Source organism: Ammospiza nelsoni, chromosome Z (genome assembly GCF_027579445.1).
Source record: "Ammospiza nelsoni isolate bAmmNel1 chromosome Z, bAmmNel1.pri, whole genome shotgun sequence".
Lineage (NCBI taxonomy): Eukaryota > Metazoa > Chordata > Aves > Passeriformes > Passerellidae > Ammospiza > Ammospiza nelsoni.
Window position 1 is genome coordinate 83920932 of NC_080669.1, and position 18294 is coordinate 83939225.

Here is an 18294-nt window from a genome sequence, read left to right on the forward strand (position 1 = left end):
TGTCCAAAAGTTATGAAATGTCTTGGGAGAAACACCGATTGAGGGAAGGCAAAATTGGAACAGTAGCTTTTGTCATATACAACATTCTGTAAAATAAGTATAGACTGCACCTCATTTACACGGTTTATTGGCGCAGGATGGTGTAAGTACATCTGGGTGCTCTGTTCCTGTCCTCCCTGAAGGAGCTTTAACAACCTTCTTGTACAAAAGAGAGCAAACTACTCATGTACTTAACAGAGAAAGATGGCAATGAGGATAATTTTTTTCCTGCTAGCATGAAAAGAAACAGAAACTCCTTATGGCTTCACCTGAATATATAGATTTAGAGCACATCAGAATTTGGCAGTACGTTCTGACTTGCTTTGCATAGCATTTTTTTTCAGACATTAAATCAGTGCTGACCTTAATCATGCGTTCTCACAGTTCAAATTGGACTGAAAATAAGTGAGTCAGCATTGACCTGAAAACAAACAAAGTTCTGTTTGAAGTTTCACAACTGTTCTTGAAGATCATATGGAAAACTGGTTTATGAATCAACTGTCTGCTTGCAGTGCGTATACACAGTCTCACTCAGTGAGTTTACCAGGCATTTAGAAAAATAGGTTAGGACTTCCCAGTTGGAAGAACAGCTTGTGGTACTGATTCACTTCCCTCACTCTGGTATTGATCACTACTTTCCCCATAGGAAAACCTGGAAAACAGGGATTACCAACTGCACGAAATTTGTCTCCACCCTCAAACCTGGAGAAACCCTTTTCAGATTCTTGGTGTTTAGTTTTATGGTAAAAAGCTTGTCAGTTTTGACCAAAAAAAAGTAACTACAAAGCTTAAAATTAGTTGTCTGTTTGATCCTTTCATCTTCTTTTGTCTTCTTCGTACTATTTATAATGAAAGCTGTCAGTATAATGTGCTTCATCTCATGGTTCATGACACCATCTCCTACTGCCAATCTCTGATTTAGGCTTTTCTGAAAACCTGGCTCAAAAATGTCACAAAATGGAATTAAATTGAAAAGTAGCAGAGTATTCTCTTCAGTTTGTGTCTCTCTTTCTTTGGCCTCTGAGATAATTGCCTTTAAATTTTCCACTCTTCACATATGCTTTTCCATTTCCCAGATTTCAGGAAAAAGACTGGGCTGAATCATTATATTGACTTGTCAATGCATAACTAATAATACAATGAAGATATCGCTACACTCACTTTTTTCCCTGCCATTGCTCCTTGCTTTTCCATTTCCAGCACAGCTGCAGTGCTAATTGCTAATTGTTGGGCATTGTAAAATTAGCCACTGCTATAAATTCTAAGTAGTAATGACTAAAATCTGGAGTCAATTATGTAGCCAGTTTTGCGTAAGGAAGAGGTGTACCATCACTCTTCAGATGTGGCTAATGGATTCAGCATTGTCACCTCCTAACAAAAAAAGCTTTTTGTTTTTCTGCTGGAAAGCCAGATGGTTTCTGTCTGTCCTTCATAGCAGATTTGACCTTTAAATGAGAAATCATTAGGGACCAATGATTCATTGGCAGACAAAGGACTCAGCAGGCATTAAAGGACAGTGTCTAATGGACTGAGCTCTGTTTCAGATGTCCATTGATTAAAGAAGGTGCTGCAAAGATGCTGCGTTATAGGCGAGGTTATTGTGAGCACAGAAAGCACAAATACCTGGCTCCCATAAGCAGGAGCTTAACTGCTGTTTGTGAAAGAACCCCCATTCATTTTGGTACTACCTTTGGATAGACACAAAAAAGGATAAAATCATAAGAGAGGAAAGTTGTTTGTCTGTGGGCTGTAGTACTGAGAGCACCCTACACTGATGGGGGCTCACCCCCCTTGATAAGAAAACGGTCAGTCTAATTTTTTTGGAAGCTAGCAAAAAGAGAGAGCAGATATGTTTTTTTCTTTAACATTAAATATGTCAAAGTAAATTATTTTTATTCTACAGGTATAAAAGCTGAAGCAGAGATGTGACTGGAGGTACAGATAGTTTCTGAGCTACCTTGTTTCTAAACCTGAGTTAATTGTTCAGTTTTTTTCCATCTGGCTTGTAGTGGAACTTACACTGCTTTTCCCCTCCCCTGTGCTCCCCAGTCAGCCAAAGGATAATTGAGAGTTAGTTCCTAAGTTAGTGAAATGGAAAGGACTTTCTAAGCTGGAGCTTGATAAGCCTTTTTAGGCAGTGGATATCAAAACCAGCAGTATTTGTTAAAAGGTGGTACTAGGAAATCTTCCTAGAGGTTTATTAATGCCAGTAGGAAATTTACAGGAGAAGTAAAGTCACTTCTGCTTGATAAGAGGCTCTTTGTTTCAGCAGTATTTTCTTACTGCTCCAGGGAGGTTTATGCTTTGTAAAAGTGTCACATTGCCACTGAGCTGATTGTGCTTCGGCAGACATTCCTCTCTCTGTCCATTTCGGTAATGACACTGCAGCTGCACACCCAGGTTTTTTGTTTCTAGGCTGTTGATTTTTCATGCATATTAATTTCAAAATATTGAAAAAATACAGAAGTTGGAGTAAACACCAAAACATGAACCAAGTGTGAGAATACTCTTGTGCTCTTGTTGCTTTATATCAATTTCTAGTTGATTGTAAGTTTTTGGCCAGTATGATGAAATTCTGAGCTGGAACAGTATCATCTTTGAGTACCATAGTGGCTGAAACCCCAATTCTCACAGAAGTTCAGTTTACAGATATTCACTAACATCTTTCTTGTCTTCTATTAAAAAAAAAAATTAGAGAAGCCTACATGGGCTTATTTAGAAAGCACATTTTGTTCAAATTGAACCCATGGAAACAAAGACTGTTGTCAGAATAGTCTCTCAAATGAAGTTTTTCATGCAAATAAAGCATCTGAATAGTTTGTGGTGTGCATTGTTTGGACTGTAAGCAACAGGAATAGGAGCAAAGTATTTACTGAAAAAGATGAAATGTGATAAGGATTAAGCCAAGCACTTAGTGCCAGTTTCTGCCACATGAATATTGGATGCTAACTACTGTAATAATTATAAGGCAAAACAATAAAATTTTTTTTAAATACATTTTTTTTTCCTTTTTTGTTTTGTTTTTGCTGTTAATTGTTCTCTGTCTCATTTTAGTAGTGCTTACATCCAGTATATATTGTGAGGCATTGGAAAAGGACACTGAAGTTTCTCTTTAAAGCAACTGAAGTTACAATGCGCAATCCCATGCTAGTGTGATAAAATTGTATGAAACATAAGCAGTGTTGCCTAATGTTGCTGGAAGAACAAATACTAAAGCACCCACTAGTCTTCAGAATGCCTGATTTATAATTTGTCTGAAAACTAAACAGGATTAACAAAGGGTTCTCATATGTACATCTTATATGTCACCTTAAAATACATTACTACCACCAGTAATTCTGAAAAACAGAGCTATTAGTATCCATGAAATATGGATTTGGGAGCTGCCCTGAAGATTATAAAAGTTTCCACAGAATTTCCGGTTTGTCTTAACCCTGAGTGCTAAATACCTCATCCATTTCTGGTAATGTTTTACAAGTGAGAAGATGCTTGCTAGTGAAAAATCCCTGAGTTTAATATGGTAATTGTGGTCCCTGTTGTACAGTAAGTCTGATTTGAGGACACAAGTCCACACAAATCTGCTCTTTAGTGGAAGGGAGAGGGCAGTCTTGTGCTTCGAGAACAAAAGGTGGAAGTGCAAGTGAGTCTTGGAACTCTGCAGGGAAGTGCACTTACCCACAGTAGTACTCTCCCACCTGTGTTTTCTTACAGTTTCTTAATCCTGAGCCCTTCACACTTCCAAACACAAAATTGCCAAAGGCAGAAGGTTAAACTTGGAGATTCATTCAACTGAATGAAAACCCAGGCCTGCCCATTTTCTCAGATCTTTTACTACCATTCTTAATAAGATGACTAGTGTTTTCTTGAATATTTCATCTCTTCTCTTTGTCATCCTTTTTTTTTTCTACTTTACACAGCTCTGTGAGGCTTACTGTGAGTTTTCTAAGTTTTCTGTGAAATTAGCTTCATAGGACATCTTTGATGCCATTTTCTAAACAGTACTCATTTTAGTTCTCCTTGAAGACAATTCAAGGAAAAGAACGGAGTCTGAGTTTACAATCAGTTAACATTGACTGTTATTCTGATAGCTGTTGTGCTCTTCCTCTGTGTGTTAGATTTTTGGGATAATCATGATGTGAAGTAGTTTTTCTTTTTTCTTGTTCCTGTAAAAGGTTTTTTCCCCTTCTCTGACTTGCTATCTTGCTAAGTTCTCCGGTGTGATTCTGCTGTAAGTGATGATCCCCTTCTTTTCTCATTATCAACAGTTAAGCCACAAGTAAATTACACTTAAATGCTTGTGCCCACACCTTCACTCCCCCATATTTTCTTCTGAACTGTCCTTGGTATTCTTTTCCCCTTTTAATTTTTGTCATGCGAAAAACAGGCGCAGTGTCAGGGTAACTGACAGAATTTCCTTACAAACCTCAATCTTCTTGTTGTAGATTTTAATATTAAACTATCCTCTGTTCAGTGGGATAGGAAGTGGACAACTTTAATTTAGTTTCAAGTTGAAAGTCAGTATCTTGGTAGACTGTTCTTACTTATTTGGCCTCTTCATCCTTGGAACATTCAAGTTGTCCTCTTGAGATTTAATATTTCAAAAGAGTATTTGTATATCAAATGGAGTTTAATGTTTCATTTTCTGGAATCAAAGCAAAAGTTCAATTAGATTCATCAAGCTTCTTTTTTCTCTGTTTTACAAATCCTGAACTATAACAATGCAGTTGATTTAAGTATCAAAGTGAGAGCTCTAAGTCTTCAGGTGGGTCGTCTTTGATGCCTTCATGATGGTCATCATTCATAAGTGCATAAAATGAGATAATTGTATATCTCATCAGAATTTCCCCCCTCGAATTCAGCTCTGTTTTTAACACCATGCAAAAATCTCTTCCTGTTGACCTCATCTGTGAGAAACTGTCAGCTTTTAGAACTCATCCCACACTGGAACTCGAGAGATTTCAGATAAGAGTTGCTATTGCTTTCCTACAGTAGCTGTAAGTCAGTGTGTATTAATTGTGTTGCTGCTGTTGCAGCTCAAACAGTAAATTGTAATTTTGCCTTATTTCTTCTTATCTAGGTTTCAGCAATCAGTTTTAATGCAGGGCTGAAAAACTTTAAGGCAAAGACTCAACACTGGGCATCATTTGATCCTTCTGTTAATTGCGAACTGATTGCGAGATCTAACCATGGGTGAATTTCTTTGCACATATATCAGTGTGCCCAGTGTGTTTTGTGGGAGGTGGGTTTAATTAGTCATTCATTCTATGGAATGAAACTGCATCTTAAATATAACTAACTGCAAAAATTCTGAGAAGGTCTTTTGTGAGCAAATTAGAAGATTGCCAAAGTATTTGATTACTAAACTTGTGGAAAAGAATGTTACGGTGGTTGTTTTTTTTTTTGTGGTTTTTTTTTTTTTTTTTTTGGAAGTGGAGCTAGTGATTTTGATGAATTCTCATTAACATTACCTTTTTTGTTAGCACTAAACTAGATGTGAAAGAAATCTCTGCTGTAATTTGGGGATGCATTTAAGCTTTTGCATAATTGCAAGCATGTGAGTAGTCCATTAAATTCCGTTGGATTCTACTGTGTGCATCATTCACTGTCTAAAACTTCTGATGTAGGAGTTAATAAACTTCCTTCTCTTGTTTGTTATGAAGATGAAAGTTCTTCATAACAAGAACTTCTTAGAATAATCTGCTGAATCTCTCACTGGTAACATGTTTAATTGAAAGTTTGAACTTTTTTGGCTTAATCCATTCTTTTATATTGATCAAACATTTTTTTGAGAGGAAGTTGAGAAAAAACTACTTTATACTTACTTCAAACATATCAGCAACAGAGTTATAATGGTTATTTTGAATGAAGAAACTTTATGTTTATAGAACTCTTTTCCAAACTAAATAATTCTACAATTCTATAATTTTTCCATACTGTGCTGGCTAGCTTAGGCTTTTTATTACAGTGCTGAAGGGCACTATTTTGGAATGTATTACCTTTGAAAGGAACACAGAGTTATATGCTAAACTGAAATCAGTTAACACTCAATTGAAATCTTGGAGCATTTTTGCTGTCGTAAAGAGTGTATGTGGTGTTCTTGGTGCATGGAAAGCCTACAAATTAGGACATGAAGGTGGTATCACCTCACAAATTCAACCTTATTGTGAAAATTTTTGAAATAATTTGGCTCACATTTTGTCACCAGCTAAAAATAATGAATTCAGGGAAAATGTTTAGGAAAGACTTAACTCCGTCTTACAGTCACAGCCATGAGAAGGTTAAGAAACAAATCATTTGATATTTGCCTACATTAGAGATTTCTGATTGACAGCTCTTTAATATAAAAAGTTTTAATGAGCTCAGCTGTTTGAGATGGAAATTGGACAAATTCAGATAGCAAATAGGTCACAGTTGTTAAACAGGACAATTAATCATTGAAACAACTTACCTAGGATGTGAAACATTCTGACTTGGCATAAAGATAGGGTAAAAGAGATTGTTTGATACCATTTTACTTAGTTCATTATGCAGGAGGCTGAAATACTCAAGCTCCACAAGAGCTTGAATTGTTTGAGATTTATCTTTATGAGAATAAAGCATATGACTACATGGCAGCAATAAATCTTCCACAACTAATGTGAATTTGCTGGGCAATTTAAATTCTGTTACCAGCACTACTTTGCAAGGTAACTAGTACTTTAAATGATGGCGATGGTGTTGCTTAGGCAGTAGTAGGATCTAGGCTCATCAGAAGAGATTTCAAGGAGGAAGAGGATAAAACCAGGCTCAGTGGAGTTAGGGCTGGGCCTCCAGTATGTTAGGGGAATTTGGATCAGTTCTGAACTATTTTCTTTGAATTAGTTGGAAGTCACTGAAAGGCATCTACTGCCTCTTCACAGATGTTCTTGGCATTGCCAAGACAGAAATTGGAAAATACAGGTATTGCTGTATTCTTAATTATTGTGCATTCAGAGCATTCAGATTTTAACTCATATGCAAGTCGTAAGTACTAAATGTAACAGAATGTGTTACTGGTACAATGTTATTGTCAAAAGAAAAAAACATGTAAGGGGTAGCAGTGTCTCCAAGCAAGTGTTCTTGGCCTGTGGATACAGTTAAAGAAATTCTCACTTACATACAAAGGTCAGTTTTGGCACAGTTGATTTGCTGACTTTCCTCCCATTCTGTATTCTTAACTGCCTATTTTTTACTTAACTCTACTTAGAGTTTTTTTAAGACAAATGTTAACCTGAAAGTAGGTTTAGAGTAACAAGTGCTACATCCTTTCTAAAATTATTGGGATCATCCAGACTCTTCCAATTTTGTATTTAATAGGTGAAGTTCTGTGCTTTTTCTCAAGCAGCATTTCATTCTCTACAGAATATTGAATATTACCTCTTTTTCTCATAGGATTTCAGTCCTGCTTAAACTTGTATTTCTAAGTGCTTCTCTTGACTTTTTGACCTTGAGCTTTGAAATTACTGGTTTGAATTAGGGGATTGTTTCTAGCTTATTTAAATACTATTTTTTATTAGAGGACTTTAAATAGCTGTTTTAAATAACAATGTACATTTCCAAGAATCTGTAGCTTAGAAGTAAGAGAGAGATTCTTCACTAAACTGCCAAAATGACTGTGTCTGCTTCTGTATACATTGATAGAATAATGCATGTTTTTAACCACTGAACTAATTTTAGCCATTTCTGCTCCCATTCCAGGTGCAGGACAAGTTTCGTCTGGACCTGTCTGATGAAGAAGCTGTCCATTACATGCAGAGTCTAATTGATGAGAGTGTCCATGCCCTCTTTGCAGCTGTCGTGGAGCAGATACACAAGTTTGCACAGGTGAGGTGTTTTCTTCTCTGCTGCTGGGCTCTGTGGTAGCTGAGAGGTTGTGAGTGGTAGATTCATCACTGTGAGATATTTTAGTTCATTTTACTACAAGATGAAACTTTTAGTTGTAAGGACTGGAGAACAAGCTTGTAGAGGTCCTATAAAACATTTTGAAGCACCGTAGCAATCATGCAAGGTCTGGTGTCTGGGACCAACTTGTGATGCCCATCCAGGCTGGGCATGAATAGCCCCAGAGCAGCCGTGCCCAGAAGGGCTTGGGGGTGCTGTGGGTGAGAGGCTGCACATGGCCCAGCCATGGCACTCCCAGCCCAGAGAGCCAAACGTGTCCTGGGCTGCACCCAGAGCCCCGTGGGCAGCAGGGCAGGGAGGGGATTCTGCCCCTCTGCTCTGCTCTGCTGAGACCCACCTGGAGCACTGCATCCAGCCCTGGGCTCCCAGCACAGGAACCACAGGGACCTGCTGGAGAAGGTCCAGAGCACTTCAAATGTTATCAGAGGGCTGGAGCACCTCTGTTAGGGAGGCAGTCTGAGAGAGCTGGGATTGTTCAGACTGGAACAGAAAGGGTCCAGGAAGACCTTACAGGACCCTTCTTGGTGATGATCTGGGTGACAATAGATTATTGGCTCTGTTATTTTTGTTTTTACAATATACCCTCTATGAAGAATGATGTGTTTACCCCAACATCTTTTATTCTGTGCTGTATTACTACAATACACACTAAGACAATAAAATACTTGATTCCCGTGTTAAATAAAACTGTGTTTACAAAAGCATTTCTGCTTTGAATTTCCAATTATTTTTTTTTTTTCCTTAAAACCATCTGACATTTAGTTTGTGTTTATCGTGGATTTAGACATTACACTATTTTCCTTAAGTATTAGACCATGACAAGAAATGGAATTAGGAGAAAAAATTAAACTGCTTTGAAAAGCCAGTCATTATCCTGATTTTTAATTGATTTTTTCTTCAAAAGGCCAGTCAAATTCTGGTATGAACTGTGGAGAACTATTCTTATGGCTATCTATTTTGCTAAAAAGCATCTGTTCTTTTCTTCAAACTTAGTTTTTATTTTGAAGAATTGCACTGTAGAGCAGGATGAGAAGAAATAATGTAATTTCCATTTATGTATATATTTAATTAAGGTGATGTTTTATGAGATGTAAAAGAAGGAAGTGTAATTATATGGAAATGATGCAAAATTTGTTGTCATTCACTATGGATTATTTTGAACTTTGGATGGAGAATGGAAATTTCATAAGACAAAGTGAAAAATGCCTGGCATCTGCCTTAGGGTTCAAATAAAAAAAGTAAAAGCTATTAGAAATATTCAAGGTTGAAGGTTTAAGTTTGTTCAGTATGTGTGTAGACCTTTCTTTTCATTACATACTGACAGTCACTTTTTTTTTAAGACATGCCTTTTTACTTCATTGGCCTGAGGTGACTGCCACACTCTCCCAGATAATTGTTACTGCATTTGTGAAAGTGTATTACAGGTTGGATTCAGGTGACCTTTTCCTTTTCCATTCAGGCTTGTTTTGCTTGATCTTTCTTCCCTGGTTTTAAAATAACAGAACAGATTTGTTCAGAATATTTAAAAGTACCCAAGAATGTTATTCCAGGTTTCTGTAGGATGGGGCTCTGAGCAACCTGGTCTAGTGGAGGGTCTCCCTGCCTATGGAATAGGGTCTAGGGTTAGTTGGTCTTTAAGATCCCTTCCAACCAAACCATTCTGTGATTCTGCCTCCCAGGAATGATGTGCTAAGCCAAATGCTGATTCACATTCCAGCAGGCACTGATTGCATCTTCCATTCATATTTTTGGGGGTTAATGTGCAAGCCCACTGGTGTATTACACTTTGGACACCAAATAAGCAGATGTGACAGCCGCTAATGTAGGCCTGATACAGTTATCTCATTTTGTGGTTTTTACCCCTTCAGCTGGCCCATGCTGAATTTCATCACAGAGGTATTTTCCTGAGGCTCTGTGCAATCTTTGTGCACTGCTGCAGAGTGTGCAACCTGTGTGCTTTTTAGCTTTCCTTTCTGCTTCAGGCATCTGGTGCCTAGAATGAAAAGGCAAGTGTCTTGATTTGCAAGTGCTATAGGCATCTCATGACGCCATGTGACGCTAGTTTTGGAGTTCTAGTTACTGCCTTTATTCGCACTCTAAAAAATTTAGGCTTGCAGGCTTTCTCCTGCAAAGATACTGGATTGCAAGTGTGAGGAGGATGCAAAAACAATAGACAAAGATTAATCAGCAGTTTACAAGTCTTAAGAATCTGTGGTTTATTAATGTATTTTTTTTAATACTTAAAAAGAATCCAATGAAAAGTAAGTGTAATTAATGTCAATTCTCTATATTATGGGTGAAATGGGAGGCTTCTTAGCAATATTTATTACTTCATCAGTCAAAATCATTATCTTTTTGTCCGAGGCAGTCTTAAGAATTTGCTGCTGTAGTCTTCATGGAGTCTGCAAATCGTTAAACAAATGAACAGTTAATGGGTTGTGAATTTGCTGTAAAGGGATCATCTTACTCAATGGCCAACTGAAGCTTTCCCTTCCTTCATCTGCAATTCTGCATGGAATTGTCAGTGGCCTTGTTCTTCATAGTATTATAAGTTTTCTGGAAAAAAACCCAACGCCACGCAGGTGTTTCGACACAAGTCACAAGTGTAAACAGCAGATTTGGCCTAATGCCACACAGTATTTAATTTCAAATGCTGTTCAACACATTTTTTGTTTATCAGTAGATATTTATTCTTTTACTGCCTTCAGAATAGGCCTGTGAGGAATCTGCGCAATCTACTGCAGCACTTAAGAGCTTTTTAACAACGCTGGTTATTATAGTAACCATGGTGTTTTCAGTGTTCTGTATGTCACTCTGCATTAACTAAAGCTCTTGGATAAAGCAATGTGGATGTTATGGAATCAGCTTAGTATTCTTCTTTTATAACAATATTCTAAATTGTGTTCAGTTTACAGCTGTGTTATGAAGCCTTTAGTTTAATTTGTAATGTGTCTCTAATCTGTTATTTTATCAGATATTTTACAGACCTTTTCCTGCATTGCTTGTCTCCTTAATGGTTATAAAAAAAAGTTGTCTCAAAAGTAAATAAATTCAGCATTTAGAATAAGCTAATGGTTTTGTACAATAGTTCTCAAGAGGAGGAAAAGGTGCATACTAATTTTAGTTGACACTAATGAAGACTTGATAGCCATTTCTCCCTGGAGAGTCATTTTCATTTTAGCAGCATTATTTATTTCTGTAGAGAAGGAAACAATCTACAGTTGAAGTGTCTAGTTTCACATTTTATTTCCCTTGTAAATTTACAAATCAAGTCAGTTGTATTCAGGGCTGAAATGGTAAGCAGTGATTAGAAAAGTGAAAGCTTGTGGGATACAGGGTGTCTCACCTAAACTGTAACTGTACAGTTTTGGGGGTTTCTTAATGCTTGGCTGATACCTGCTTAGGAGCAAACTCAGTTTCAGCTGTAGAAGTTCCATGGATTTAGAGTATCTCCTGGCAGTAACCCTAGTGCTTCTGCATCAGAGAATGCAGCACCTCAGCACAGGGCTTCTGTTTTTCTTCCTACTGGATATCAAAATAAGATAGGGAATGTCTACCAGCAGGACTGTATATATTGGATAGAATAATTTGTCAAAGGGGTATATAGAGTTAGCTTCTGCTTTTTCCTTTAAAAGGTTGTGAAAGTCATCTACCCTTACACATTTCACCATGTTTTTAAACACAGAGTTCAATTTGTGCATAGCATTTGTTCTTTGAGAGTAAAGCAGATTGAGTAATCTCTGTGCTGTTGTGTTTTTTTCTTTTCTTTTCCTTCAGTATTGGAGAAAATAAGCTTTTTGCCTGCTCATGGTGGAAACAAGCAAATTCACAAAACAGAGACTTTTCTCAAGCCCTTGTGGACTTAACCAAACAGTTTTGGAAGGCAAAAGCTGCAGATTTAATAGTGTGAAGAACTGAGAACTCAGAAGGTAGAGAAGCTTTTTGAATCTCTGTTCATTAAAGGTTTAAAACCAACCATTTTTTTAAAGGAATATCATTGTTTGTACCATCCTTGGGAGCCTCAAAGGTTGAAGTCAGCAACTTCCTCTCAAGCCAAAGATAACTGGAATTGGATTTAATGGTGAATTCTTGTACATGTTAATATATTTTCTTATTTAAAAACAGAGGTAGATACAAAGCTAAAGCAGGGAGGCTACAGTTTCTTGGTGCAGAAAAACCCCTCACAAAACTATGTTAATCCTCTCCTGTCCCTCCCCACCCACTCTGTTCCCTGAATAAGTTTTAAATGTAATTCATAGGATCCTTTATTTCCTGCCTTTGGCAATGTTATCATTTAGAATGGACAGTCATTTTTTGCCTGCTTACAAAGTGTTTTTAAGTACTGATAAGTTACCCCAGCTGTAGGCAGCCAATTAAATGATTGCTAACAGGCTCAGCAATGGGAATACACAGTGAGCAGTTCAGTATTTCACGCTTGAACTCTAAATGTTTTCTGTACAGTGATTATATATTCTTCACTCTAATAAAAACCTTTGTTGTTGCAGTCTTGAGGTGTTCTGTTTTGTCTTTTTAATCTCACTTGCTGAGACATGGCACACTAGAGGATTATTTTTGTAACTACTGTCTTTTTGCAAGGATTTTCACTTCTCAGTTTACTTGATGCTGGAATAACACCACTCATGAAATTACTTTTGTGCCACATGTTGAGTTCATAATGAATCTGGTTTGTATGATCAATAATGTAATTAGCTCTTCATAAATGTGTGGCTCTCTTCAAAGTGTGCTCTAATAGTCCTGTATTTTTTTAAATAAGATTTTTAGTCACGAAGAAATCCTTCCCAATTATAAGGATAAGAGGGACCTATTTGAATGTGAATCTGACTGGTATTTGTGAATCAATTTTGCTTTGCGCTGTTGTCCCTTTTTTTATCCTGTATGTATGACTTAAGAACTGCATTGCCCTAGTTGCTTGGTGCTCATGTTGTCTAGGAACACACACTGCCACAGAGGATCCACCATCTCTTTAGCCCCTCTTAACTTAAATCACTCTTCTTTCGAGAAGTAGTAGTGATCATTTTCTTGTGGTTTGGTTTTTTTTCTGTCAGACTTACATATTCCTCATCTGCCTCTGTTTCTCATGTGCTTTGTGGCACCTTCCAGGTATAATTCTGAGAGCCTGGACTTCTCAGATGTTCAGAGAGAATTCTGCAAAAAAAAAAAGGTCTTTTTCATTCTTTTAATACATTTCTAATGTGCATCCTGTGGGCTCAGATAACTTCTGATCTTTATGAAGCAGCCACACTTCATTTGACTTGAATTCTTGTCTCTGACCCCAGCCCTTTCAACTGTACATATTGTAGGATTTTTCATCTATATCTTTTGAAGAAAACTTCCTGTTCTTCCTGCTCAAGTCTAGTTATGAAGGATATGGGCATGACCCAGTGTGTACAGTTGACCAGACAGGCCAAGGTTGTCTCCTTATTAAAACCCAAAAGACAACATCAACTCCATCCTAGAACACATTTTTACTTTGCAGAGATGTTTATAAACTGTTAAATTTATAAATGCATGGTTGTTCACTATGTCTTGTGTTTTAGAATAAGCCTGTTCTTATGCTGGACTATGCAACAGCCTATTAAAACTGTACTCTTAAGTTATAAATATTAGCATGTGAACCCAAGTGGAATGTGATTACAGTAGGAAAGGCTTAGGAAGAGCCAGACTTCACTGTCCAGTTTTTAAATGGAGAATACCAGGCACAGAAGCAGAAAAGCTTGCCTGAATCAGTGGGAAATAGTCGAACCAGTGTGTTCATCTGTGTTTATGCATGTGGAGTGACTCTGCATATATTTTCAGTGTATTTTCCAAAGAATTTTGTGAAACAGTGAGCACTGACAAACCAACTGTATATGTCTCTCATCCAGCTAGTGGCATTTTTTAGGCTGATATGCCTCTTCTGTCCCTAGCTCTTAGGAACTCTTACAGAATGAAGAACAGGACAGCACTGAGACTGCTACAACATACTAGATGCAAGTACATTTATACTTTAAGCCTCATCTTCTAAATACCAAGTATTGTTGAAAATTGAAAAACATCAATAGGTTTATTTTTTTAATAGTCTTATATAAAGTTCTGACTGTTTTGTAAAATCTGATGGCTATTAGCACCTCATGTGGAATAATTTATTTAAAATAAAACAGACAGTTGAAAAGAAGAAAACCAAACAAGCTGGTTTGCTGAGGGGAACTATGTTACTTTGTTTTAAATGAAAGATTTTTTTTGGTGTGTTACTAAAATCTTTGACTTACTGGAGTATAACAGATTATCTTTCATGGCTTAATATCACTGTGTAATGCCATAAGTGTATGATGTGCCTATTGTCTCCAATAAATTCTGAATCCCTTGAATAACTACATAAAATTCTGTCTTGAGGAGTACAATTCTTAAAGGTGAAATCCTTTGTGTATTTCACAAAGGTAGAAGCCCAGTCAGGTGAAGGTACCAATGTGAATGTCAGACAAGAGTTTTACCCTGCACTTATATTTGTGTGAGTGCACAAATGGGGTAGACACACACACACAGCTCTGCATGGAGTGAGGCAGTGAGCTCCATCCTGTGTACTGGAGCATGGAAACCAGGCTGTACCAGGTGTGCCACAGAGTAACTTGTCAAAAGTCACCCTCTTGAGTCCCTCCAGGGAAGCATTACAGAGCAAAAGAAATAAAACAGTCAGTAATTTTGCCATGGACTTATTTTGACCAGCAGTGGTATTTTATATAAATTGAGATAAAAGGTGCAATAAAATTACACTTGTGGATGCTTTATTTGCCTTTCAGCATTCATCTTGGTCTCATACTGATCTTTTCTCTTACAGAATCTATCGGGATTCTTTGGGATTGAGGGTGGGAGAAGCAAATAAAATAATTTCATTTTTCCTTCCCTACTGTAGACTGTCCTTAGTTGTTTTCATCTGCCAGTGCATCAGGAGCAGAAAGTGCCACAGTTGGCTTTTCTTTTGTGGGTAAAGAAGCAATAATTTCCAAAGTAGGATTTTTGGGGAAGGCAGGGTAGAAGAATGAGAAAGATGTGAATGTGCTCTGTGCTTTTAATACAAAAGACCTCTACTTTTGGCAAGAAACATCCCTGTTCTTACAGACAGTTACCTGGTATTGTTGTTCTTGTGCAATTTAAAACAAAAGCTTTTGCAAGGCTTTATAGGAATAATGACTTTGGAAGAGGGAAGAAAGAACAGCGAATGGGAATTATAACACCCCCTTGCAGAGTGGGGATAGCAGAAAGAGAGGGACTCTAAATGTCCTGCCGTTTGTAGTCAGGAGAGGTTTAACTCACAAGACCTGGTATCATCAGCAGATGGTGAAATACTGTGGTTATTGTGAAGTATCTGAAGCGCCTACATTTTAGGAGTCTTAAGGGAGTCATCGAAAACAGATTACAGGTAGATTGTGTTAAAATAGATTTTTGTAACCTCTTCAGCTGATGTGATGATTCTTTGTAATAGTGAGGCTACTCAAAGTGTGATATTGATGCCCTCCTGCCCTTCTGTCATTTAGATTGGACCCTTCAAGGGTAAAAGAAATTTCATTTTGGAGGATAAAATGCCCAACCCCTGTTGCTTCCTGAGTATTAACAGTGAAGTGGTTCACCTGCCTGAAACAGCAAGAACACTGCTTGGGGAAGAATCCATAGCTCATCTACACACAGGCATTAATCACTTCAGCTGTGTGTGAGACAGTCCTTTCCAAAGGGAATTAAGCTATACCCTGGGGAGGAACCTAAATTCCAGATAAAACACCTCTGCAATTAGAAGCTGCGCAAAACTTAACCATTTGGAATTCCTTCTCTTGACAGAAGAGTGTCCTCTTCAGTGGTGAGGGCTCAGAAGGTGGCAATTTACAAAGCTCAGTGTTCATAACCTGCAGTGTAAAAGTGATGTGAAGGTGTGGCTGAACCACTGTGGGTAGCTCTGGAATCCTTTCTTCCATGGTCAGGCAATTCACTTTGGTCCAGCTTGTTGTCCTCACAGTTACATGCAGATAATTCCACTTTCTTACTCTTGCTCTGTGTTTAGATATTGATTGGATTATGCAACAGGTAAATCATAAAGATACACATCCCAAAGTGACAAATTGCTTTGTCTCTACTTCATCTGTTAAGTGGGAAGATAATTTGCCTTTTTTTGGTGTGTCCTCTTTCACTGGGCATCAGAATATAAAGGTAATTGTAACCAAAGGGTTTTCTCTCTCATATCTAATTTAACATCTCTCACTGATTACAGACTGAAAAACTTGTTATTTTAAAAAAAAAAGTTTTGGGTTTTTGTTTTGTTTATTTTTAAAGTTTAGTTTCTTGTACAGACATGTACAAACAGTTTTCTAGCTGAGAAGATAGGAAGTAATTAGTTGGAATCTGCTTTTAACAAAGCATCTGCAAACTTCTTCTCTTTGAACTTCGGGAGTAACCTAAGTTCCATATCTGGTGCATGTATAGAGAGATGGCTGTGCATCTTCCTGATGGTGTAGCATCTTCTCCTGTGTCCTCAGGGCAGGGACAAACCTCTTTTGCTTTTCCAGTAAATACTGGATTAGTTTTGGAGGGTTTTTTTTCCCTTATCTGATGATGTCAGTTGTACTTACTTAGTGCATTCAGCTGTCCTGACATTTTTCTAATGCTGTATTTTCATTAATTGACATACAAGTGAGAGATTTCTGATGAAAGCACAGCTGGCCTAGTGGCAGTGTCTATTCCCTGAAGTGGGCAGCTTCCATTTCAGCTTAAACTTGGAATTTTTCTCTCTTTGTCTGTCTCTGCTGGGAGCCATTCTTATGTAGATAACATCCCTGATCCTGCAGTGACAGACTCAGATGCTGAGATTGCTGACCCCAGGACAGTGAAGGGGAGACAGTGGTGCAGTGATGGTTGTTTAAGTCATTCACCAACTTCAAGGATGAGCATATCCACTGGCATGGCAAGAAGCTCTTTCTTTAAAGGAATTATTCAGGTGAGGTCTCTGGTCAGGTTCTCTTTTTCCAAGGGAAAATACAGCTGCAAACCTTGGGACAGTGAATGAGATTGTCTTAAAAGCAAAGTACATGGCAGAGACCTGGCTGTGGAGACCTGTAAGACCTGTGCTTGTAGAAATCCCGAATATGGGACAAAAAACGTGTTTATATAGTTTAGAGATGTTGTGCACAGTTAATCCACAAAATTTACTAAAACCTGTAGTGGTACATTTTCAAGGATATTGGGCCATATTGCATTTATCTTTTCCAAGCTGCAGCATGCCAAGTAACAAGGTGCTCTGTGACATCTTACTCCCAACGAGGAGATGACAGGTCTCAGCTCCCGTTCTGCTTCTAACTTGACAAATGCTACTTTTGAAATGAGAACTGAGAGGCTCTGTGCCACAATCATGGCATGTTGTCCATTGGCCTTGAAGGTTTTTTGCTTCTTGAACTTGTATTTCCCTCCCAGCTCTGTAAACTCAGTGGTGCAGAACCAATTCTTAACTTGTCTCACACAAACAGTACCACAGCTTGGGGCTTTAATTTGAGGTGGACCTGAGAAGTGTCATTAGAACTTGCCAAATAGCTGTGTGTTTTGATTGGACTTTGTGTTCAGACTTGGGTCATTGGCTTTTGTTTGTTCCATACCTTAAAGCTCAAAGGTGCCTGAAGAAATGTATTTGCTGGAGCCCCTCTTCCTGTCAAACAGTGTTCTGGCAGTTCCCTCCACCCTTCTGTCTAGTAAAAATATGGAAAATTAATGTTTCTGTGCTTTCATTCATAATTGATCCTACAGTTCTGTACATACACAGGTAAAACTGACTGAAATACAGCAGTTTTAAAGCTTAAGCAAGCAATAGCCTCAAGACACATTGTGTCAGGCACACATTTTTATCAGTGTCCATGTTTCCTGCATCCGTGTTGTCCAGCTCAGTGTGTACCTAATCCTGATTTAATATGTTGTAACAGATAAATTATTTCATTCAGTGAAGAGATACAGCCAGAAGGATAGCTAATAGCTGTACGATTTTTTTTCTCATTTATCAGCACATGGAATGCAAATGGGGCTGTACAAGAACAACTGAGAATTACGAGTCCCATGGATTATTTTCTTGTTTACAGTTTCAGACGTATAAATGAGCAAGAACAACTCATTTAAAACTTGGAAATCAGCATAAATCAGGATGCCTACAGCTCAGTCTTACATCTCTATTATGTGTGTATACAAAAGGTTTGCTTACCATATGCTTTTCCACTATTTCATTATTTGGTTGTCCATGTTTATGTCCCTGGTCATGCACCTACTAATGTTTCTCAAGAGTTTTAGTGCTGAGCCTTCTGCTCAGTCATA

At 37.8% G+C, this 18294-nt stretch overlaps 1 protein-coding gene across 2 annotated transcripts in view; it reads left to right on the forward strand.

The window, feature by feature from the left end:
* The window catches only part of PIK3C3 (phosphatidylinositol 3-kinase catalytic subunit type 3), a 66545-nt gene extending 54075 nt beyond the window's left edge, over positions 1–12470 (forward strand). For both annotated transcript variants that reach the window (XM_059491918.1, XM_059491919.1), the window contains 2 exons: positions 7756–7881; positions 11737–12470. In XM_059491918.1, the coding sequence (XP_059347901.1) occupies positions 7756–7881; positions 11737–11751 (141 nt within the window). In that variant the 3' untranslated portion in view covers positions 11752–12470. The remainder of the gene's footprint in view (positions 1–7755; positions 7882–11736) is intronic.
* Positions 12471–18294: the final 5824 nt, after the last annotated feature.